This window comes from Triturus cristatus, chromosome 2_2 (assembly GCF_964204655.1).
Source record: "Triturus cristatus chromosome 2_2, aTriCri1.1, whole genome shotgun sequence".
NCBI classification, from domain to species: Eukaryota; Metazoa; Chordata; class Amphibia; order Caudata; family Salamandridae; genus Triturus; species Triturus cristatus.
This window is the reverse complement of record NC_140582.1, coordinates 557,978,215-558,004,007: the sequence shown is the minus strand read 5'-3', so window position 1 is coordinate 558,004,007 and position 25,793 is coordinate 557,978,215. Positions and strand designations below refer to the sequence as shown.

Sequence of the window (25,793 nt, the reverse complement as noted above, 5' to 3'; positions counted from 1 at the left end):
AGTCTGAAGCAGCTAAATGATGCTCCTCCTGAGAAAACTAATCATTTTAATTCTAAATGCTCCTAAATGTTATACATTTCCAAATAATCAATTTACAATATCATAGGTTATTTAAGAAGATGTACCTTTATGTGTCCCAATTATCTACTCTAGAAAATGCTGTTTTTTTGTGTAGTTATTGCTACCTAGTTCTTCTTTTCTATTAACATTTTAGTCATTTCCAAAATGTAGGAGTGAAAAAAAGGAAGATGTTCTGAAATCAAAAAAGAAGGAAAAACTCCAAGAGGAAAAAGAAAAGCAAGAGAAAGAAAGAGCTGAAAAAGAATGGCAAGAAAAAAAGGCAATGGAAGAGTATGAACGATGGCTTGTAAGTACTATCCTTCAGTTTTATATCTGTCATAGGGAGAGCTGCATGTTCTTTCCAGATCTAGGGCTGAGTTCAGCAGCCCCTATTATGTAGGCAAGTATCTACCATTCTGTGCTTCAGTTGTTTTTGATTTCTCCTCTCTAGTAGCTCTCATAGGCCCTAGCTTTGAAAACATTTTCAAACTTATCGCAGTGTCTCTTTATAATGCTTCTTGGCTTGAACCATATGTTTCATGGTTCTGTGTGAAAGTGAGGAAAGTTTTCAATTCATGATAAATCACTATTGCCTCACACTCTTTAGGGTGTCCTCTCATTAGGTTTCGCTACAGACAGCTTTAGCTCTTTGGAAAAACTTGATGGCACCACACACCCATAATAGGCACCCACCACAAGCACAATACGTAATGTACCATGGCATTGAACATACAAAGGAGCTACGGGTCAACTTCTTTCAGCTATAGGTTTGTTAGGCTGAAACCCTTTCAGGCATGGAATTGATGGGTGAATAGTTCTATTTTAAGATCAGCCCATGGCATCTTGCAGATGTACACTTTGTGCCATTAGCTTTCTATTGCAACTTTGGAGATTGGGAACATGAGTGTTCCTTAGTAAGATTAAAGCTTCTACAGAGCTGGAGCAACAGTCACCTCCTGCTCCTTGCTCCCTCCCCTTCCTCATTTCCCACTGCTGTTACTCTTTCCCTATCTGTCCCATTATGCCCACACATAAACTCTCTCCCTTGTCATGTCCTGTTGCAATGGCATAATGCTTTCTGCCGGAGGCCCAGCAGATGTATTTTTCCAGGACTCAGTTTTAAAACAGCCTTATCATGAATTCTTAGCAGGGTGTCTTTTACTTCTCCAGTATTGATGCTTTTATAGATTTACATGCTTGAATCTTCCTTGTCGTCATGGTGGGAGTCCCACGGTAACAGTAAAATAGCCGTATCAAAGCTTAAAAAACGTAATCTCCCTTGAAATTCTATAGCATTTAGTAACCAGTTAACCTCATTAAAGAACATCCAAACTCCAGCCAATCACATCACAGACCCAGAGTATCCATCCCATGCAGGTCCATCATACCTCAGATTTCCTACCGCACGTCGTGTGTTAGGGAGTCTCCCTGAGCCTTGCTCAGTCACAGTGTTTCTACCTTGACCTTTTCAACTTTCAGCTAGCAGTTCCTTTTTCTTCAACCTTCTCTTCAGCTGAGGTGCTGTTGGAAAGTGAGTGTACCATTTTCTGTCTTTGCCGCAGAATGTCTGAGTCTAAAAAAGGGCTGTTTAGGCCTTGCAAGACTTGTGGAAAGTCCAGGCTTTTCTCTGAAGATCCACATAAGGAGTGCTTTCACTGCCAATATCTGTATCATAAGCCTAGAGACTGTAAGCACTGCCTGACTTCAAACACCCTCAAGGATCGTAAGGGAAGACTTCTCCTCTGGCTTCAAAAGAGAAAAACTGTAAAAGATTCTGACTCCGAGAGTAAGTAGAGGCCTCATACCTCCTCTAAGAAAAGGAAGGAAGAAGATCCTCCTTCTGTCCAGAGAGATCCAAAGAAATCAAGATCTCAGAGCAAGGAGTCTTCTGTGGTAAAAAGGGCTAAAAGGGAGCAACCTGTCTCTTCTCATGCCCAGCAAAGATCTGGCTCTTCACCTCCATCTGCGCCACATACTCCCTCACAGAAAATCCACCCCTCAACGTGCTTGTCGACGAAGCATACTCCGTCTATGACCGGTGAATCAGGTGCACTGTTGACGGTTTCATCTGCGACATCTATGACGTTGACTGTCAGGATAACGATAGCTGTGGCGTCGACGAAAACTGAGGTGGTGATTTCGACGACGACATCTGTGAGGAGTTCTACATCTGCAAGAGCTTCACCGTCGACGATTCAGCTGAGTGTTGCATTGTCGACAAGCGTCTCCACCCTATCAACAAGCGTCTCCACACCGTCGACCCAGTCGCTCGTGCTGTCGACGTTCCTGCCTACGATCCCATCGACGGTCCCGTCAACGAAGAAAATTGACATGCCCATTTCAAAGACAATTCCATCCTCATTGCTTTATTTCTCCAAAATAAATCTGCTGCCTCCTACTCGCCTCCTGGATTTCCAGGAATCAGAGGATGAGGGTCCTTGTGGTCCCGCATACAGCCCTTCGCAGCTTAGGGTCAAGTGCCAGGAATCTGAAGAAGAACTAGATGACTCTTCTACATATTTGGAAGGGGATTATTCCTTCTCAGACATTGGACACACCGGCATGCAACGCTTGGACACTTTTCAGGAGCATTATCCTTATTATGGGCAAGAAGAGGAGGAGCGTCAGCAGGAATCCGCCAATAATGTTCCAATGTTTCTAGTCACAGACTTACGTCTGATGCTCAGTGACTACTATAAGCATTTCCCTGAAGCTAATTTCCTCAAGAACCAGCTCCTGTACAGGAGGATCCTGTCGTCATCCCTGATCAGCAGGCTGCACCTGCACCACCGAAGCAGAAATCCTTACTACCCTTGCAGATCCCTGTTTAAACGTTGGACAGTGGTGACCAGCAGCTGGAAGAGGGTGAGCTGCAATTGGATTCGGATGTCCATGACGAATGGATTGACTATGTGGCACACACACCACCTTCTCCCACTCTGCCAGTGGCTGATTCTTCTCCGGCAGATATCGGCGGCTTCCATGACCTTTTAGAGCGATTTCAATGCCACCATTAGGGCATTCCTTTTGTTGACTTTCTGTGGCAGGAAGGCCTTAAGCTGATGAAGACTCCAGCTTCTGTGCCGGCTGTGATCAGACAAGAAGTACAGGGCGCCTAAGGACTCTCCTGCGTGCCTTATTGGCCATCCAAAGCCTGATTCCGTGATAATGCAAGATGCCCAATGAAGATCTAAGAGTCCTGCATCACCATGTACTACCCCGCTAGACAAGGAAGGGCGCAGGTTAGATAATATCGGAAAGAGATATTCAGTGCTGGCGGCAACGGCCATCAGGGCCATGGCCATTCTCCGGATGTATGATCGGCAGATACAGAAGCAAAAGAAATACTCTCAGACAGTGAGAGAACCTCATCGGAAATCATTGATGTGGCGCTAGACATCTCTTCTACTGCCTTTAGACAGATGCCTGGTGCTGCCATGTTGCGAAGACAGGGATGGCTCAAGTCAACGACATTCTACCCGGAAGTCCAAGCTAATGTGCTTGGCATGCCGTTCACTGGTAAGTAGCTTTTCGGTTAGTATATGGATGAGGCGCATCAGTCTATTAACCCGTTCCGTGCGCGCGTCAGCCAACGGCCGTCGCAAGCAGTACCTCGCTAGTGCTGCGCAGGTCCGTTGGCCGACGCGGCCCCGCCCACTCATTAGAACTCCCGCACCGCAGCAGAATTTGCGCTGCGGTTAAAGAGTTAAATCAGACACGGACACAGCTAAATCCTTGGCCAATCTAACACACAAGAATTTTTCTTCTTTTGGAGGAAGAGGCCAATTTGCATCTCGGCCCCAGCTTCAGCAGCGCCTTCAGCCCTACTATCAGCAGGGTTTCCACCCGCAATATTCCACACAGTCCTTTGGTCAGACGCCCACACCAGCTTACACAAGAGCCCCAGCATGCAGACATCCCGTATCTGGAGGAAAGTCTCATGATGCAGGTAGAACACAATGACAATTTTCAGGCACCCGTCACCCCAGCCCCACTCAAACTTGCTCCAAATATTCATTCAATGGAATACCATTTCCTCTGACAAATGGGTGTTAGACGTCTTCAACCACAGGTCACACCCTAGAATTTCTTCAGCGACTTCTTAATTTCCATCCCCGGAGACTACTCGCCATCATCTGGTGCTTCTCAAAAGAGAAATAAGTCTCCTTTTTGGCAAGCAGGCAATCGAGGAGGTGCTACGCAGTCAATACAACCTAAGCTTCTACTCCCAATTTTTTCTGAGAAAGACAAAGACAGAAAAATGGAGGCAAATTATGGACCTCAGGTTGTTGAACAAGTTAATCAAAAGTCAGCCTTTCAGGATGTTGTCGCTACAGGAGATTCTTCTTCTCTTCAACACATGGGATTACGTGACCTCTCTGAATCTTCTGGATGCATACTTCCATATTCCCATACATCCAAAGCATCATTGTTTTCTCAGGCTGGAGGCGGCAGGGTGCCATTACCAATCCAAAGTGCTGCCTTTTGGACTAAAATCACCACCCAGGGTTTTTACCAAGTGTCTGGCGCCAGTGGCAACCTATCTCTGGTGTTCCGGGCTCCAGGTTTTTCCCTACCTGGATGACTGGTTGGACAAGGCCCCATTCTTTCAAGGCGCCAAAGAGTGCACGAGTGCCTGTCTTCGACTTTTTCACTCTGGGTTTCAATCTCAACAGAGAAAAGTCCTCTCTCCTTCCCTCCAGGACACTGTGTTTCTGGGAGCGATATTGGATACCAGCCGCTCAATGACCCTTTCCACAGAGGAAAGAATCTCACATCTTCAGAGGATGGCTCAGTCCCTCTCCTCAAGAGGGTGCGTTTCTGTGAGGACTTACAATTCGATGGTGGGAATGATGTCCTCCTGCATCCCGTTAATACCAGACTTTCGATTGTTGATGAGACCTCTCCAGGAGCAGCTCGATTCTCAATAGATTCAATCTCGAGGCTCCTTAGATGACAGCGTCTCAATCACGCTGGAGATGATCAGGGCGATGTCCTGGTGGACAATCAGATGCAATCTCTCTCAAGGCCTTTCCTTCCTCCCAATAAAACCAATGATGATAATGACAACAAACGCTTCCATGGAAGGATGGGAATTTCACCTCCAGGAGCTTCAGGTGCAAGGAAGAGGGTCGTATCAAGAGTCTTTGTGTCACATAAATTTGTTAGAGCTAAAAGCAGTCTTTCCAGGGCTCCGATCCTTTCTACCAAGGATAAGTAATCGTCGATTCTTGTCTGCACAGACAATACTACCACCATGTTCTATCTACAGAAACAAGGGGTCTCTGGCTCTGCCAAGCCATGCACTACAAATTTGGAATTGGCTAATTCACCACAACATATCTATGCAAGTCCAGCATGTTCCATGAATTCTGAATGAATGGGGGGGGTCCGTCAGCAGGGACACCAAACAGTGTCACGAATGGAAGATGGATGCCGTTCAGCTATGAAGGGTGTTTCAGTGTTTGGGATTACCAACCCTGGATCTGTTTGCTACATCACTCAATAAAAATTGTGAATTCTATGGCAGCAGTTTTCCTCAACCAGGCTCTCTGGGGAATGCCTTCCATTTTTCCTGGGAAGAAACGTTTGCTTACGCTTTTCATCCGTTCCCACTCATTCCAAAAGTTCTACAGAAAATCAAATGGGAACCTTGTCGCATTATTCTCATTGCCCCGGTGTGGGCAAGACAGTACTGGTACACAGAGCTGTTTCGCCTATCAGAGACTTCACCAATCCATCTTCAACCAACGGAACATCTGCTTTCCATCGACCAAGGCCAAGTGGTTCAGCCACAGATTCACACACTTCACTTGTCGGCTTGACTCCTCACCACACGGAGTTTGGTGACTTAATTCTCTCTGAGTAGTGCTGTTCAATACTTAGCAAAGCCTTAGCTCCTTCCAGAGTCAAGTGCTACTCGGAAATTATACTGTTCCTGGTGTGCAAAGCACTCTTGTCTCCTCCGGAGGATGTTTTGCTATTTCTCCTGTCTCTGGCCAAGGCTGGTCTTTCCCAATCATCGATTAAAGTACATTTAGCGGCAATTCCGACATATAGGAGACATTCAAATCAGTTGTCTCTATGGCCTTAAGACTAGTAAACAAATTAATGAAGGGTCTTTTTAGACCTTATCCACCAATTCAACCCCCTCCGATTCTCTGGCAACTGAACATTGTTTTGTCGCATCTTATGAGATATCCCTTTGTGCTGATTCACAAGTGTGATTTGCAGTATCTCTCAAGTAAGGTGGCTTTTCTCTTAGCCATCACGTCTGCTAGACGCATTAGCAAAATTCAGTCCTTCACTGCAACGAAGCCTTACCTACAGTTTCAGCAGGACAGGGTGGTGTTCCGCACTAATCCTTCCTTCATCCTTAAAGTACCTAGCACGTTCCATCTAAATGAACCGGTGGTCCTGCCTTCCTTTTTCCCTCCTCCATCTACACCAGCAGAGAGAGGTCTACACTCTTTAGACATTAAACGTTGCTTGAAGTTTTACTTACAAAGGACAAGAGCCTTTCGTAAATCTACCCAGATCCTCATCACCTTCTCTCCCCCTAGGGAGGGTCATGCTTTGACTAGAGCATCTGTTTGCACTTTGGGTTTTCTCTACTATAATTTTCTGGCATGAGAGAGCTGGACGCCTGCGAACATCTAAAGTTACTGCCCATTCCACCCGGAAGATGGCAATGTCCTCGGCCCTGTTTGCCGGGGTGTGTTTATCCGACATCTGCAGGACTGGGACATAGACAAACGTCCATACCTTCACAAGGCACTCCTGCCTGGATGCCTGGCGGAAGACGGATATTGCTGTTGGACAAGCGTCCTTACGACATCTGTTTGCTTAAGGTAGGCCTCGTCTCATTGAGGTTTATTATTTTTTCCTATGGTACTATTTTGAGGTTTTTTTCTCTTTGGATTTAGACATTTGCTATATTTTATATATGTAGATACTGCTTTATTTGCTTGCGGTTTTGGTTATAGACTTATGATCGCGTGGTGGGATGGTTCACCTTTCTTCCCACCTCCTTTAGCTATTATGTACTGCTTGCTATTCTGATTCAAGCATGTGAATCTATAAAAGTTTCAATACTGGAGAAAAAGCAAGTTACTTACCTGTACACTGTGATTCTTCAGTATTGATATCTTTTATAGATTCACATACGGCCCTCCGTCCTCCCCTTCCAAGCTCACCTTCCATACCTCTTTTGTTTTACTAAGTGCATTTGTGCTCAAAATCTGATGTATGGTGGCACTGCAGGGGATGGATACTCTGGGTCTGAGATGTGATTGGCTGGACTTTGGATGTTCTTTAATGAGATTAACTGGTTACTAAATGCTAATGAATTTCAAGGGAGATTAAGTTTTTTAAGCTTTGATGCTGCTATTTTACTGTTACCGTGGGACTCACACCATGATGACCGGGAAGATTCAAGCATGTGAATCTATAAAAAGATATCAATATTGAAGAACCACATCGTACAGGTAAGTAACTTCTTCTTTATGTTATGTATATTTGTTATGCGCACTATCACCCATGAGGGTATCCTTGTGCTGAGCCGGTGTGTGACCCTATCCCTGCCTATAGTAGGATGGTTAATTGAAAAGCCAGATCTTCAGCTTCTTGCAGAATTCAAGGAGAGAGAAGAAGGATCTGATGTGGAGTGGGAGGCAATTCCATGCTTTAGGAGCGATGTAAGAGAACACCCTTCCTCCTGATCTGGTTCTGTGTATGCGTGGGATGTGGTGAGTAGGAGTCCTGGTGAGTGGAAGTGTCTGAATGGTTGGCAAAAGGAGATGCAACAGTTCATGTAGGTGGGGCCTAAAATATGTAGTGACAAGTGTGTTTGGGAGCAATTTGAAATGAGCGTGTTTGTATATCAGGAGTCAGTGGAGCTCCCTGAGGTGTAGTATGATGAAAGTTCTGTGTGAGAGGTCGAGTATGAGTCTGATTGCTGGGTGGTTTTGTAGTCTTCTAGTGAACTGCTCTTAATCCCAGCATAGAGGGTGTTCCTGTAGTCCAAATTGCTGGAGCTAAAGGCATAAGTGATCATTTCTCTGTTGCTTGGGAGCTATTGTCCAACAGTTTTCAATTGCGCTAGAGCTAAGCACAGCACACAGACTGCACATCTCCAATAGTCTGAGGTACCAAAATTGTTTTATGTTTTAGAAAACGACTGTGCACATGTTTTCTTAGTTCACATGTAATGTGTGGCTGACAAAGTAGGCAGCCACTCACAACTGTTTGTGTACCCAGTGAACGATGATATTCATGGAGAGTTTACACTCCTAGATCCACAATCGCTTGAAGGTTTGGGCACAATAGAAACCTGCACAGTATATTGCGCTTACATTCACAGAGTGGCAGTGACACTTGGTAAGAAACATTCAGGGTCTAAGTTTCTAAAACATATAAAATGGAAAATTAACTTGTGTCTAGTTGATCGATGTACTTTATATCACTGCTTAGTCCTGCGAGTTGAATGTATCATGGGCAGATGTACCAAGAACTGGTTGCAAAATGCTGGTCGCAATTGGAAACCACTATTTTTGCTACCAGTGTGGTAATTTGCGGGTCGACCCATGTACTAATAGGTCGGTTTGCAAACTACAGATTCCAATGGGTCGCCATTCGAGCCACCTCATGAATAGTAAAAAGGTAGATCGCAAATTGTGACCCACTAGGAATTGCAACCGGGATTCACTTTTTTTTAATGCAACCCATTTTCTTTGAAGAAAAACAATCTGTGTTTGATGATGAATTTTAATAAAAATACAAGTTTGTTTCATTTTTTTAAGAGTAGATGAATGGTTTACCACCTTCTTTGAGGAGGTAGTAAAAGATTAATGTTTTGCAACCGAAATTCAGTTGCAAAACAGCTCCTATTTCTGTGCCCCACATAGAGACATTTTGTATGTGAGTTTTCAAAGTGCTGCTGGCTGGCCTAGCGCTTGCGTTCACGCGATCATGCATGCGCGAACCACCAGCCTTCAGCAGCACTTTGAAAACTGTGCTTTAGCGCGTCATCGCGATTTCGATCACTTTCGCTTTCAGAGCGATCGCGATGACTTTCGCTTTTATGGCCGCGTGGCGTTACTTTTGCTGCCGCGCGGCCAATGCTTGTTCATTCTGATCATACGAATATGGCACCCGCTTTAAGCCTGTGCGCAGTTCCACGGTCCACTTATCCAATAAGTCGCTTTCCAACTGATCCTGACCAACCCAATATGGCGCCCATTGCAGCTATACGTAACCTTTACCTTCCGGGTCACGGACCAGAAGCATTTTGGCTCTCCACCCTTAAAATGGCCACCATATTCAACATGGGTGATGCACATCAATTGGCTGCAATGACTCGGAGTGGCATTATGCCAAAATTTAGAGGTAAGCGGCTCCCTTGGAGACCTACTCCCCCCAGACGCATTTCCCCTCCTCCCAGTTTTAGATAGTCACCCACCTCTTCTTTCCCATTTAGAATCCCAAGATATATATTGATAAAGACGACCTGATCTACTTAATCAAACGCAAACAACAGTAAGCGATGAGATACCCATACCGTACACGGTACACCCTCGCCGCCCGATCCACCAATACTCCCTGTTATAGCTACCCCACTATACGCACGATCACGGACACTAAAATAACTTAAGAATTACTCTAGGCACATATGCTCGCCCTTCACGGCACAACACCACTATACACTTTGAATTTGATAGGATGTATTGTAAGTGATCATAGTACCTTCTACTTTACACCTCTCACTTAAGACACCATGCCACTATCGCCCAACGCGATAGCGCATCCACCCAAACATATGGTCCTTAAACTACACTTCCTGTTGATAACCTGTCACGATGTTCTTGCATGACTCTTGCCTAGATCCGACTTTTTTCAACGTATAGATTTCATCACACGAGCCGTGCCTGCTTATTTTTAATCACGCACGCTGCGCTAGCGGAGGTTCTCCTCCTCTGTATACTATACTGCTCCCTGCCTATCTTGTTCTAAACGAATATAAGCCCGCTTTATTCTGTCTTTTATTCAACTGTTTATCTATCGTCCATGCATGCTACCTGTTTCTGCTTTCTCTATCCGTTTATGTTGCTACTCACCCTTAGTTTAATTTGCTTTGATTGTTTGTAATTAGGCTTATGGTTCAGCTTTCCTTATTATATTCTCTCCCATCATGTGCTGCCGTTCTCTATGAAGTGTCTTTCCGTCATTATCCAGCTTTGTATTAAACATGAAAATAAAATAAATGAAACAAATATTTAGGTTCCACTCACCCGTCTCGTGTTTCAACCACATCTCTCTTCTAGCTCTTAAAATCTAAAATGCTGTCTCTACATCTCTTTGCTCAGCTACCACTCTGTGCTCTTTCCACATCCTCTTAAAACATGACATAGTTTTCTTTGACTTTCAGTCGTAACTCAATGATGCTTCATGTTTTGAACTTTTTACTTTTTTGTGCTCCATCTTTGTCATTATTACCAAGCAGTCTGGCAAAAGTGTTTTACAAATAAAAAAAATCAAACCGAGAACAAATGCATGTCAGTTCTTTTTTCGGTTGTCTGATCCTGCAATGAACGGATTGGAAGCATTTAGATCTTTTGACATCTGGGCATTAAATCCAGATTTAAGGAAGGTTGTTCGGTTTATCAGGGAACAAGTCGTTGAATCTCTGACAGCTATTGTAGGCATGGCTGGATATGGTTAATGGAAAAATGGTTCCAAAAGATCCCTGAGACACTGCCGATCAGAAAGCGAACACCAAATACAGAAAGGACACTAGTGTATGGTTTGGGAAAGATGGAATGCATAGAGAGCATGTGGCCTAACGGACTAGGGCGGTCGCTTTCAAATCTGGGGGGAAATACTATGCCTAATAAAAACAAACATTGGCATAGCCAATAGGTCTCGCCTTTGGGACCTTATATGTGTTTAGCCACGCAACAGTTGATGTTGTTGCACCAAGTATATTGTGCTGCATAACTAAATACCTATTTATTTATTTTATTTATTTATTTAGTGCATTTTTATAAAGCGCGGACATTACCCAAAGGTGTGAGAGCGCTGTACAATAGAGCTAGTTACGTTACAAGAGAAAAGTGGTACAGAATATAACATTACACAGACTAAAAATGAAGGGTACACAAACACAAAGTCCAACACAGCACACAGGGGTGAGGAATGTACAGGAAAAAATACAAATTTACAACGAAGAGCGAACTTCCTAGAGGGGCCTGAGAATAAAGGGTGCACAAACACAAAATCCAACACAGCACGCAGGCGTGAGGGATGCACAGGAAAAAATACAAATTTACAATGAATAAGGTCCCAAAGGCGAGACCTATTGGCTATGTCAATGCTTGTTCTTTTTAACTAGTCGTTTGGCAGAGTTCTGTGCTGCGGGTTCTTTATATGTGCTACGCGCGATCCATTGGATTTCCTACTGCATAATGACACACGCGGCTTTTATTATGGGAGAGTTCCTCTATCTGGTTCCAAATTCGAAAAGCTCGTTATTATATGAACTCACACGCTCATCTCTATATCAGCCACACGGTGGCAGCACCACCATTACTAAATACCTAAGACGGCACTCGTAACTTGTTATATCGTTCTGCCATTGGATCCCCACAAATATTTTCCTGTTATCGGCCTACTAAAATTTCGGGAAAACATATTGAAAATGAATACAACAATAGGAGGAAAAAGAAACGCATCGCATTTGTAAACTGGTAATTTATTGCCGTGCTAATTAGGATATTGTTCGTCTGTGTTATGCATAAATGATTCTGTTTCTTTTATGTTCATAGAGCTATATTTGTCAACTGTCCTTTCTATCAATGCGATTTTTCATAATCTTTAACTACTTGCGCGTAGATATTGTGACTGTCATCAAAGAGATGTGGCCAAGATGCTAAATAATTGCCAAAGGCCCCGTCAGGTCTAACTTGCTAGTAATCTTGAGGTTATCATGCTACGTAACACTGTGACTCGTCCCTAACAGGCTAGATGGCCTGATGATGGAGTGCGACCAATTGTGCTAAAGCAATCAAAACCCAAGTTTGCAACAACAACCTAATGTTTAACCAGTTGTTTGAACTCCTCTGACATGGCACAGTCCTTTTCTGTCCAATTGTATTGTCACCCACTCTGCCAGAGGAGCCTACCGCATCAATGACGGAGGTTTTCATACAAAACAGGCACAGAGCTCTCCACCCTGTCAAAGGCCATTATGATAGCGACTTTCGAACCAGACCTGTTGCTTACATAGTATATGTAGGATGGGTTATGGGCCCACCCACTTCAACCATTGGCTTTTTTTGGACCAGTTTTATTTTTTCCAGACATTGTCTTGAGATTTTGTCCGTAGCATTTTAGATCAACCCAGTGGAGTGTCTGCCTCTTGCCCCATGCTATTGACTGTTTTGCTGCATTATTCTTCCTCCAACGGATTTCTTGCATTACAATGCATGAGGGAACATTCTACATCTGTGAAGCACAAACAATCATCATGCTTTTTGCTATATTCTTTCACAGGCACTCAAAAGGAAAAAAAAACAATCCTTTTGTTATTCTGTTCCTTCCCTCTTACCCCAGTATCTCCCACTGCTGTTGCTGCTGTCTCATAATCTTGCAGTTCTCTCTCCCTGGCTCCTTTCTTTGCACCTTCCCTCCCTCCCTCCCCCCCCCCCCCCCAGTTGCTCTTGTTGCTCTTGCCCCCGACTGTTTCTGAGCAGAATCCCTGCAACAAGCCCATACACTTAGGCCCACACTTCACATACGGAATGAAACAACAGATCTCTGGCAAAGATCTCCCTTGTGGGAGCCCTATGGACATTGCAGTGCCGGCCCAATGAGGAGCATGCCCTTGAATGAAGCCAGGCCGGGTCTGGAGGTTCAGTGGACTAATGCATCCACTGCTGGGGCCTGTGTTCGACCTCATAGTCACAGGTTCAAATCCCAGCGTGTCCACTCAGCCTTACATCAATCTGAGGTAAAAAAAAAATGAGTACCATTTAAGTTGGGTAACAATAAACAACTGCTATTCAGTGCTAAGATACCCCGTCGGGGCGAATGTGCGCTTTACAAATACACATGTTTGAAGCATGAGAGTCATCTGGGTGTGTAAGGGCTCTTGCTCCTGAGCAAACAGATACCTGCATACCCCCTTTTTGTTATGCTATATTAATTTAGTAGCATTGGCTTCAACTGTTTTATGGGTTGGAGATAGCTTTCATAATATCTAATAGAGATATTTCAGCTGTGTGCTTTTGTTGGAGGAGATTACCTTGTAAATGTTACAACTTTCCCCCCATCTTGACAGACTTCCCTTTTACCAGACTTCGTGTCTGATATTCACATTTCTGAGGGCCTTTTGCGTGCTTGCCACTGATTTGGACTTTAACTTCATTCATTTCTCTGCTATTTTGAAGTAAAGGTGGGCTAGATTCCGGGACAAACCTTCGGTATTAGCTTCTTGTAATGGCAGCTCTTCAACCTCAGAATGCCTGTCTGATTCACTACCATCCTCCAGTGTGAGAGTAATGGTCAATCCTGTCAGTGGTTGTTTGATTCAAGGCCTTACAAACTCGCTTGAAAACCATGCTCCGTCAAGGCGATAATAATTATACTCTTTATTGCATGAGTATTTCAAATAATTGCAGAAGCTGCAGCATACAAGAAAACAATAATAAAAAAAGATATCTGTACAAAAAAGCACACCCTCTGTCACCTTATGGTATTCTTATAGTAAACGTGTGTTTAAAACCAACTCCATGAATTTTAAAAAGCAGCGTGTTAGTTGTGAGTCAGCATCACTTAAGCTTTCACAGCTGCTGTGCAACTCATGATTTTCAATCAGAGGAAGACCGGTCTTAGCAGTGTTCTTCTCAAGGCTGTCAATTCTGTGCAAATGCATGTTATGTGGATTCATGTGTCTCTGTCAGCTGTGCAAAATCTGCATGTATTGTCTGATTCACCTCTTAGGCGGATATAGCGAAAGCCCTTTATTGGTAACGAGCAGGGCCTTGGTCTGGTTCACCTCCACTCTCTCTCTGTGCTAAGTGGTAAATCCCAATACTTTTGCCTATATTGTTTTCATAAGTGCATGCCACGATCCAACTGTGCTTCATTTTTTAGACAGCAGCATCATCTTCTGCAAAGGATATTAGTTTTGCTTGTTTTGCTACTAGCTTTTTGTGTGATCTCAGCCCCATAGACCACATCAATTTACACTGGAGGGTGTTTAAGGACGTTTCCAGATATTGTCCCCAAAGGCTTGTGGTCTCCGAGTCTGTGAAGTTTTGCCACAATAAAAGTTTTAATCATCCTTCTGAGGCTGTTCATAATTTAGAACATTAAGCTACACAGAAGGCCTGTTAAATGAGTGCTTGCTTGTGGAAGTTAGTCTCCAGGCACATTTGCACATGTGCTGTGCTATCTGCGAGTATGAATAGAAGTCTGTAGAAAGGACGTTGAGCAGAATCTAGCCATCTGTAGCATTTCCTGTTGATAACTATCTTGCCATATGATAGAGTAAGCATAAGTTTGCTACGGATAGCTCGAATAGCTGGGCCCATCATTGGACCCCACAGCTTGTTAATTAATCGGGTGAAAGAAGTATTTAAAACAATCGCCAAGGTGTTGGCACCCACAAATGCATTCTAACTTACTCGGATTTATAGACTAGTGGCCTCTTTTGTGTATCTTGCGACTACTGACTACCGCTTTTATTTTATTGTTGTTTGTGCTCAATATGTTATTTTTACTGTATTCACTTAGTTAAGATAGCTTCCTCCGGAGGACAGTTATTGTTTTCTCAAAGATTACAGTGTTATCTGCATACTGCAGGGTGTTAACTGGATACTACATTCTCCAATGCTGTTTCCAAATCTGCTACATATATGTGACAGAGCATTAGAGCTAGACCTTTCAACATATTAATTCTCTCTGTAGTTATCGTATCTGAGGCCAGCCTGATTTTTACCCAAGTGTTCGAGTATAGGCTGATAATCACTTTCAGGACACATGAGGGGTTTTCCCAGCTCTCTAGCTTTCCACATAAAATACCACTTTCTATAATATCAAATGCTGTTTTATAGTCAATGAATGCTGCATATAGAAGGTTACTCTTTATGGTAATAGATTGATGTATAAGCATTGACAGTAAAGATACAGAAAGTATGCTGTTCCTAATTACGAGACAAGGGAAAACTAGGGGAACCGGTTTTGCGTGGTCATGAGATGTAGGAGGACGGGGATTCCTCCTCTCGGAATATGGGGCCCTCACACACCCGGCTGGGTGTTATGCTTCATCATAGGGCTGCTCCTTGTCAGGTTGGTGCTGCAATACTGACGGGCTCCCTATGAGGGGATGTTTGGCGGAGATCTTTTATTCCAAATTGTCGTTTGGTGCCGTGGGGGTGAAGGGCCTAACCAGTGTAGATGAGTGAGTGGAGGTGTGTAACCTGAAGTTAAAACAGGTTTGGAAGTACCAACGAAAACAATTTTAATCAATAGGTCTCCCAACCTGATTAAAAGAAACAAAGGCTCATGTCTGAGGTTTTGTCTCAGGTATGGCGGTCTATTGTGTGGTCAACATGTTTCTCGCCTAGTAGTCAATCAATCTGGTGGCTATTGGCCAGGACCTTCTAAAATCAAATCTATCTACACACTGGTGGTTATATGGTGTAATCTACCTCTTTAAACCAGCCTAACACATACTATGTGTAGTACCTGTTAGAACATGACCAAACTGGTGAAGGAATAAAAACAAATCTTAAGATCTGAGACTTCAGTATAAACAAAACTCTTGTGTTCCCGGTGTGACAAGCTCACAGCACACAGTGGTGATGGCTAAAACATACACAACGTGAGCGCTGTGTGGGTGACTCACACAGACATTTTATCGTGAAAATTACACAGGCACATATGGTGGAACACCACCATGGTTGCAGAAAGAAATGATGAACTTATCCCAGTCGGGTTTCTCATTTTACTTCATCAATACCCGTCAGGTATCACACAAGGGACTCCCTATGTACTGTGTGGGTTGTAGGTCAAAAGAAAAGGAGATTAGAGAACAACACGTAGGATGTTGTAGGAACATGGTTAGGTATATGGAGCAGTGAGGGAGTTGTTTAAAACTATCAACACTTAAAGAGAGGCAGCGGTTAATATATGTTATTGAAATGGACAGATCATGTGGTGGTCAAATGGACATGAGCTGGGTGTAAAGCTTGTTTGCTAAAAATTGCCTGTGTCCTTGTCAGGACAGGTATATGTGTAAATGCCACATGTCAGGTTACAATAGTCTAGAAACATTTGGTCTGTGGCAGGGGCACCAAAGATTGTTTGCTGTGCTACTACAGCTGCATAGATAATGGGTCCGCGCTAGGTGTAAAAGCTCTTGTAAGTTTCGGTAAACTGTGCATAATGAAAACCAGACTAACATTAGATGAGCTTGCGTGTTGCAAAGTAACTAAGAAAACCCCAACATTAAGGAGAATTACAAAGGCTCTGGGCAAAGTGTACCCTGAGAAGCACTGCGTTATCGTACACAAGGTACTCACGTTTGCTGAATCAGGAACAGACTCTCTGACCTACCCACTACTGCCGGGATCAGGAGGTACTGGGAAGGATTGTGGATCTGTTTAAATACTGGGAGTGACTCAACCTGAATTGGCGGGAAGCTCCCGGTTGACTCGCAGTCCGCACTAGACCGCTCAAGTCATAGGAGGGAAACTGGTATTCAGTGGAGGCCATCTTGGATGGCTTGAAATCCTGATCATGGGAACCGCCATATTGGAGTGGGTTAGGGCTTCTCTGGTGGTGTGGAGTTGCTATTATGCTCCAACTAAGTCTAGTGGTGATAACTCACGTGTTTCCCTATATTTGATCAAAAGGAAGTTGCAATCCGTTAGCCAAGCCATATTTAAAAAGGTTACGTAAAATGATGATAACAGTGTGTACTCAGTATGTGATTAACCTCCAAGGTGTCATAAGTACCTTATGGTTAGGTAAAATGTACCAGGACTCCAAGATGATTCGTGTGGGTTACTATATGAGGATAACAGAGTGCACTCGGTATGTTACCACGCAAAACCGGTTCCCCTACTTTTCCCTTGTCTCGTAATTAGGAACAGCATACTTTCTGTATCTTTACTACGTGTGGGCACTTATTCTGGACCTGTCCAAAAAGCCCAGAGTCCCTCCTTTGTGATTGGTTATAAGCATGGCCAACCCCTGTGGGACTTTCCTTATGTAATTTAGGGCAGGTACTTTCACCTTCCTCTTACACTTAACTTGGCACCTCGGCAATTGCCGGTCTTGCCTACCCTTACAACGACCGATATTCTACTGATCCCGGGGTCCTTGACCTTTATACCATGGAGGAGAACCAACGTCTTAGCTTCGGGGATGAAATAGTTGCAGAAAGTTTAAGACCACCTCCACTTTTAGATGCAGAAAGTGGTGCAGCGACAGGCAGTTAGTCGGAAGACTGGTAATCGCTGACATCCATGAAACGTGAATGGGTAAAAATCACACTACACGGAGCCTTGATGACAGAATATCTAAGGCCTAATATAGCCCCCAACGGCCTACTGGTAAAAAACTTCCCTTGTCTATTCCTTGAGGATGACGTTTTAAAAAAAGAATGGTCCCTAGTGGCATGGAAATGTGCTAGGGATTTGTTAATGCTTATCATTAACACAGCTAAAAAGATAACCGATGCCCTGCAAATAAGGATTCAAACAGCAAAAGGCGCGCTTAAGACCACGATTCAAATCACCGCTTTCAAATCAAAGTTGACCTAGATAAATAATGTGATTGCTGAGCACAAGGAGTACTTGATGAAGCAAAAAATTGCAAAATTACAGAGAGATATTTGCAAGTTTGACAAAGAAAAGGTATACCCATATCTTAAAGCAGACTTTGTTCCCCCTGGAACAAACAACTGTTCCGATGAAGGCTCGTACACCACAAGGAGGGGCTCATCCACCAACAGTGACTCAAGTTCTGAGGGTTGAGGCGGGAGCAACCCAAGAAGGGGAGGTCACAAAGGGTTCTCAGGGTTCCAGGTGCCACAGTACCATGGACCGGCCTTTTGGCAGTACCCAATGTTCCCCCCAGGCCCCGCCAGTTCTGCCCACCTGGCAATAGCCAACCTTTTTTAGGCAGAGGCTTGGGCAGAGGGCGCGAGCGAAGAGAAAGCAACCAGCAACAAAAAAGAGTACAATGGGAAGAACCACAACAGAATGTAGTGGAGACTCTGAGCCGCACCAAGAGGAGAATTTGATAGTCAATCTTTCGCAAAGGGTTTTGCCTTACATTGAAAAAAGAGTTCTACAGAAAGGCCTAGGTTATGTACCAACCCCCAGAATAGATACATTTCGCGAGCAATGTGAAATTCAGAATTTCTTCCGCAAAGTACACCTCAATGTCTTCTTTCATGAGACACCAACGCCCGAGACAAGTGATTCAGGTTTACGCAACCCTTCGACTTTCACTCCCAACAGTAGTATGGTTCCTAATGAGGTGCTCACCTTTGAACAGGCTGTACTTAAGGACTTAGCAAAGAGCACCACCCCAAGACACTTTTGCAATATCTCTACAGCAGAATTGACGGCTGTCAGTTCCCTTGCTAATCACACGACCATCACTATTAAACAAGCTGACAAAGGCAGAGCAACCGTGATCATGTCTACCTTAGACTATGACACGGAATGCCAGAGGCAACTCAGTAACCACCAATACTATACACTGATTGCCAGTAGCCCAGTGACATGACTGGCCAAGACCATTACAGCTATGGTCTTTACAGCAGAAAGCCAGGGCTGGTTGAGCAAAAAGGAGGCAGACTTCCTTATTAAAAAAATCCTAAAGTGCCCTATTTTTACATTTTGCGAAAATACACAAGGCACCTCACCTGTCCCGGGCAGACACATAGTCTCGGGAATTGACTCAATACTCGAACCATTGTCCAAATTTAGTGACCATTTTCTACAGCCACTAGTCAAACAAACCCCCTTCGTCTTGAAGACACGGCTGACGTTTTAAGTCTTATTACAGAGATTCAACACACTAATGACATCAACCTGTTGTTTACTCTTGATGTGGAGGCCCTCTATACCAACATCCCCCAGAGAGCCACCTTGAGTGTGAAAAAGGAGGTCTTCAACAGAACCAACTGGGCCTCTTCCACTTCAAGCAGTTTTGTCCTTGAATGTGCAACATTTGCGCTCACTGAAAACTTTTTTGATTTCAAGGGCCAACTTTACCATCAAACCCAGGGTACTTCCATGGGTAGTACTTGTGCCCCAAGTGTAGCCTGTTTATACATGGCAGCTTTTGAAGAGAGTCCGATCTTCAATGACTCAAACCCCTACCACACTAATCTTCTCCTGTGGAAGAGGTTTATTGATGATATTGTCATTTTTTGGTCAGGTGACTTGAGGACCTACGAAGAATTCTGCAACTGGATTAATACCTTGAACCACTACCTGAGATTCACCTGTTCTATATCTCACTCTGAGATCCCTTTCCTTGACTTCACCATTAAACTCGAAGATGGAAACCTAAGCACAACTATCTATAGAAAACCTACAGACCGCAATAGCCTGTTGTTGTTTAGTAGCCATCATCCATGAGCATTAAAGGAAAACCTGCCTTTTGGTCACTTTTTGAGGGTGCGAAGAAATTGTAGCAGCCTAGAGGACTATAAAACTGAGGCAGATCTGCTGGCTAACAATTTGAGCAGACGTGAATACCCACAACACAACATTGAACTCTTCAAAAAAAGAGCTAGGAATAATAACCACAGACAGAAAGAAAAAACAGACACTCTCACATGTGTAACTACCTATACACCTGATTCCAACAGAATCAGGAACGTGATCAAAAAATATTGGGCTATATTGAAAAAAGGGTCCCTGGAGCTTGACATTCCCAGATTTGCATTTAAGCGCACGAAAAATCTCAAAGATATGCTAATACATGCGAAACCTAAGCCACAGACAGTGACTTCACAATGGGCAATTGTGGGACTTGCCGCCAGTTCAGGGCCATTTCCCTTGCGGGACCTTCACAGTATGTGCATTTACCGAAGTGACTAAAACAATAAATTTCTCAGACTCCTTCACATGGGACGTATGAGCTCACATGAAATGCAATACATCCAATTGTATCAGAATCAGAATACATCCAATTGTATCTATATGATTACCTGCTCATGCGACCTCATGTATATAGGTATGACCACCAGACCAGTGAAAATGCGCATCACGGAACACCGCAGTCATTTCCGGTGTCATAAACTTAACACGAAAATGTGTACACATTTCAACCTACTGCGTGATTCACCTGTCTCACTACGATGGGTAATACTAGAAGCACATCCCAAGATTAGTAAGGGGCCCTGTTTATGAACGAACAGAGATGGGTTTACTGTCTGTCAACCAATACACAAGGGTTGAATGGGGAATTTCCTTGGAGTACACTTAATACTTGACACTCCCATAGGCCAATAATGCAGAATCCCCATTCACTTTACAACATGCACACTAACATCTTAGAATGTATGAGCGAGGGTTAGATAACCCCTCAACCACAGAGATCACCATGACTCCTTATGACACCTTGGAGGTTTATCACATAGTACACTCTGTTATCATCATTTTACCTAACCTCTTTAAATATGGCTTGGCAAACGGATTGCAACTTCCTTTTAATTAAATATAGGGCAACACGTGACTTAGCGCCACTAGGCTTAGTTGGAGCATAATAGCAACTCCACACCACCAGAAAAGCCCCAACCCACTCCAATATGACGGTTCCCATGATCAGGATTTCAAGGCATCCAAGATGGCCCCCACTGAATACCGGTTTCCCTCCTATGACTTGAGCGGTCTTGTGCGGACTGCGACTCAACTGGGAGCTTCCCACCAATTCAGGCTGTGTCACTTCCAGTATTTAAATAGGTCCACAATCCTTCCCAGTACCTCCCGATCCCGATGGAAGTGGGTAGGTCACAGAGCCTGTTGCTGATTCAGCAAACGTGAGTACCTTGTGTCTGATAACGCTGTGCTTCTCGGGGTACACTTTGTACGGAGCCTTCGTTATTCGCCTTAATGTTGGGGTTTTCTTAGTTACTCTGCAACATGCAAGATCATCTAACGTTAGTTTGGTTTTCATTATGCACAGTTTACCAAAACAACAAGAGCTTTTTTACACCTAGCAGGGACCCATTATCTATGCAGTTGTTGAACCATACCAAACAATCTTTGGTGCCCCTGCCGCAGACCAAATGTTTCTAGACTATTGTAACCTGACATGTGGCATTTACACAAATACCTGTCCTGACAGGACATACGCAATTTTTAGCAAACAAGTTTTACACCCATGTTATGTCAATTTGACCACCACATGATCATAAATTAACGGCTGCCTCTCGTTAACTGTTGATAGTTTTAAACAACTCCCTCACTGCTCCATATACCTAATCACGTACCTACAACATCTTACGTGTTGTGCTCTAATCTCCTTTTCTTTACTCCTACAACCCACACAGTACATAGGGAAATCTCTTGTGTGATACCTGCTGGGTATTGATGAAGTAAAATGAGAAACCCGACTGGGGTGAGTTCATCATTTCATTCTGCAACCATGGTGGTGTTCCACCATACATGCCTGTGTAGTTTTCATGATGAAAGGTCTGTGAGAGTCACCCACACGGCACTCACATTGTGTATGTTTTTAGCCATCACCACTGTGTGCTGTGAGCTTGTCACACAGGGAACACAAGAGTTTTGTTTATACTGAAGTCTCAGATCATAATATGTGTTTTATTCCTTCACCAGGTTGGTCATGTTCTATCAGGTACTACACATAGTATGTGTTAGGCTGGTTCAAAGAGGTAGATTACACCATATAACCACCTGTGTCTAGATAGATTTGATTTTAGAAGGTCCTGCGAATCGCCACCAGATTGATTGACTACTAGGCGAGAAACATGTTGACCACACAATAGAGCGCCCTACCTGAGACATAACTTCAGACATCAGCCTTTGTTTCTTTTAATCAGATTGGGAGACCTATTGATTAAAATTGTTTTCGTTGGTACTTCCAAACCCGTTTTAACCTCCTTCAGGTTACACACCTCCACTCACTCATCTACAAGGGAGGTAATGCTAAACAACCTTCATAAAGTAGAGAGAAAACATCAATATAGCCAAAAATAACGTTAAGCAAAACCTATAGAAATAGGCAATATCAAGAAACAAGAGTTTTAAAACTCCTTACCTGCAATAGTTATATTAAATCCGACCTTAGCAAGTTGTTGGATGTATTGTAACTATTATTTTTAATTATGTTGCAACTTCACTCCTGTCAAAAGTTAGACTTTATTAAAGTTTAATAAAGCCTTCCTTTGTCAGCTTATGGAGCTAGCAGCACTACAATGGGGAAAAACGACTGACTGCTTTTCCCCTCATCATTGCTATCAAAACATATTTTATAATGTACTTACTTTTCATGAAAAGGTACCCTACTCTTGGGGCACCTAGGACAGACCTTAGGGGTGACTTGTATGTAATAAAAAGTTAGTTTTAGATATTAAATGTACTTTTAATTCCAAAGTCCAATTTTGATACAGTTTTATTTTAAAACCAGCCTGCAAGGCAGGGGTGACTTTAAAAATGACACCAGACATCACAGTGGTACACACTTAGGGCATTACATCCACTGGGGTCTCTAAACATACAGGTAGGTTGTCTGAACCAATTGTAATTACCATATACCTTTTAAACAGAGCACTGGCCCTGGTCCTGATTATCAGAGCCAAGGGCACATTCAGAGTCAGTAACCTCAGTCAAAAAATGGGGGTGATCAGGGCAAAAAGGATGACTTCCCTAAATCTTCATACACTACGAAGATCCGGCATACTGCGGTAAGGCTCTCCAGATAGTACTGCTTTTCTTGATTTCAGAGAGGAAACTGGAGGATATGTTTCTACATTAAATCTACATACAAAAGGGCACACGCTTTGGATTCTTTCACCCTCCACCTGCACACTGTTCCTCGAGCCTGGTGTTGAATAAGTGAATTTCCAGCAAATCGTAGTCCCACCACAAGCCAGGCAGCAAAGCTGGAGCACTGCAGCTTATGAAAGAGGTTGAAAGGCACCAAACCACCAGACACAAGCCTCATGGCACTCCGCCAGTGATTCCAAGCAAAGAGCACTTCTCCACAAATTCTCTCCTTCTTCAGAACTGAGCAGTCACACAATGTGCCACAGATAAGCAAAATGCAGAACTCCCAAAAGTCTGCAAGTCATGTTTCGCTGTTCCCCCTTCTCCAACTGTTGGGATCTATCAAGAGCTTTCACATCCACCACCAAAACACTTTGAGAAAAGCAGCTCCCATTCTGCCCTCCACTGACCTGCCTTTTTACAAGTAAGTGCAGATTGTTCCTAAAGCCTAGAAATGGAACTGATGTTATCTTGCTTTACTCTCCTCTTTTTGCCTGGATCAGCTGCTCCCTCCTCGAATGGCATCGGGACCTCTGAGAGCCCTGCACCCAGCTGTATCAGCCAACTACCATATTGGACCTAAAAACAGGTCTGATACTTCCAATGGTTGTTGATATAAGCAGATGCCTAAAACAGAATTGCTTGTCTTGATGAGTAGAAGATTCCTGCTCAAACCACTAACTCAAATCCTGACACCTGGCTCATAGGAACTTGATTATACGTTCTGTGTTCTGACTTGACTTGTTAATCACAAACCACCTTCGCTGGCCGTAGGGCTTAAAGGTTCAACAGGGACTTGAATTTCCCACACCTGCTAAAATTGTAACTGGGCATCAACAGATGCAGACTCATGTTGCCTATCTCAGATGGCCTTCCAAGGTATTTTTTACATTTCAGACCGTTTTAGTGTGACTTGAACACTTTTTATCAGCTGCCTGTGGTTTTCACTAATGGAGATTCAGCTGTTATTTATCTTAGGGGTACACCCTATGTCAAAACATTTAGATCCCCTAACCCTATAACACCAGGACTCAGTTCAGTGTGCGATGTATGAGGAAGACAACTTTGGTTTACAGCAGACATGCACTCTACCCTGTTTCACGTGAAAGAAGTGATTTCTGGTAAACAAAACAGCCCCCTTGTACTCAAGGATGAGTGGTGATTAGGAAACCTACATTTTGTGTGTAGAATGTCACACTCAGGCATCTGTATTAATAATGACACAGTGTATGTTTGAAAAGCATTTAATCCCATAACCTGCTAATTAGTACATGCAGTGTGACCACAAGCTATGTAAAGCATATTGCTATCATCATGGTTACTATAATGTAAATACAACAAACATTGTTACTGTGTTTCTCAGAACTCTTATCACTACACTGAGAGCATGAAAATAAACTAACTTTGCCTAAGGGGAAAATGTTGTCACACTGCATATCTGAGCACAGCATGTCTCGGTTTACCAGACACTCAGCTGGATGTCTCCAATCTCAGTCAAAAAGGGACTGGAATCAGTAGTCTAAAATCTGACTTCTTTCTGAACAGCTCTGGTGTGAAGGCCTTTCTCTCCTGTATGGTCAAGTCTCAGTGTTTATATAACAAACTGACCACTGCTTAATCTAGCTGATTATAAGTGAAAAGGAAGGCAGAAACATGGCGGAAAAATCCACCAAGACCAGTGTTCCTGATATGCATCACCTCTGTGCACATACCATCTCTGCAGCCTGGTGTATGTACCAGGTGACACTAAGGAGCAGATATTCAGGGCATCATGGCTAGACTTGTCTCTTATTCTGCTAATGATCAAACAAAAAGATGTTGTTGTGCAAACTGAATGTGTCTGTGTGTTATATACAGACAGCTAGTTTGAGGCTGACAATGGAAAATAACTCAGTCAAGCTAACTCCAAGTCTATTCAAAATGGAGTCTGGCCCAGGAATCTATATATTCTAAGTGCGCCAGTGGCGAGGTCATTGCTGTAAAATCTCTTTAACATATTCTATCAAACAAGTTGACAAAAATCATATTTTGTGGAAAAACGTTAATAGAATTAAGGAAAGCATTAAAAAGTTTGTCATAAAGCATAATAAAACTATGCATAGGGTTTGCGGATTGGATACATTACATCTTTGCATAATATAATTATGCATAGCGTTTGCAAAATGGATACATTTCATCATTACTTAAAAGCCTCGCTCGTGCCTTTAAAAAACAATTGTATTTGCATTTGCATTAAATGAACATGTTTACTTGTGAAGTCTTGCATATTTCAAGCTCTTGCATTGTGCAATATTGCATTTTCAATAAAATATAAAGTGATCACAGCTGGGCTTAATAAAAGCTACATTTTGTCAATCTAAGCAAACTAGGTATGCTGTTATAATGAGCTACTTGGAAAAAGTTAAAGTGGCTTACAAACAACAAAGATAAGGCAAAAATAGATGATGAAAAAAAGAAAAGAATATAATGCTCCAACGAAATCTCCATGCACGTGAACATCAGAGCACCGAAACAGTTCCCTTACCTTCAGTCATTGCATCCATGTAGCACTGTCCTTTTTAAAGTTCCTCATCATCTGAAGTTGTTACATCAGGGCTGTTGTGTGCTGGGGACACACACGCTATGTAACAATGTTCAGATTGCATGTGAAATGCTGCATATGGCTGCAAAGCTTCTATGGTATATTCGCTTGGT

General features: G+C 43.2%; 1 protein-coding gene across 4 annotated transcripts in view; it reads left to right on the top strand.

The window, feature by feature from the left end:
- The window catches only part of MAP9 (microtubule associated protein 9), a 276,353-nt gene that overhangs the window by 224,225 nt on the left and 26,335 nt on the right, over positions 1-25,793 (top strand). For all 4 annotated transcript variants that reach the window (XM_085641709.1, XM_085641710.1, XM_085641708.1 and 1 more), the window contains one exon: positions 232-367. In XM_085641709.1, coding sequence (XP_085497835.1) covers positions 232-367 — 136 coding nt within the window. The remainder of the gene's footprint in view (positions 1-231; positions 368-25,793) is intronic.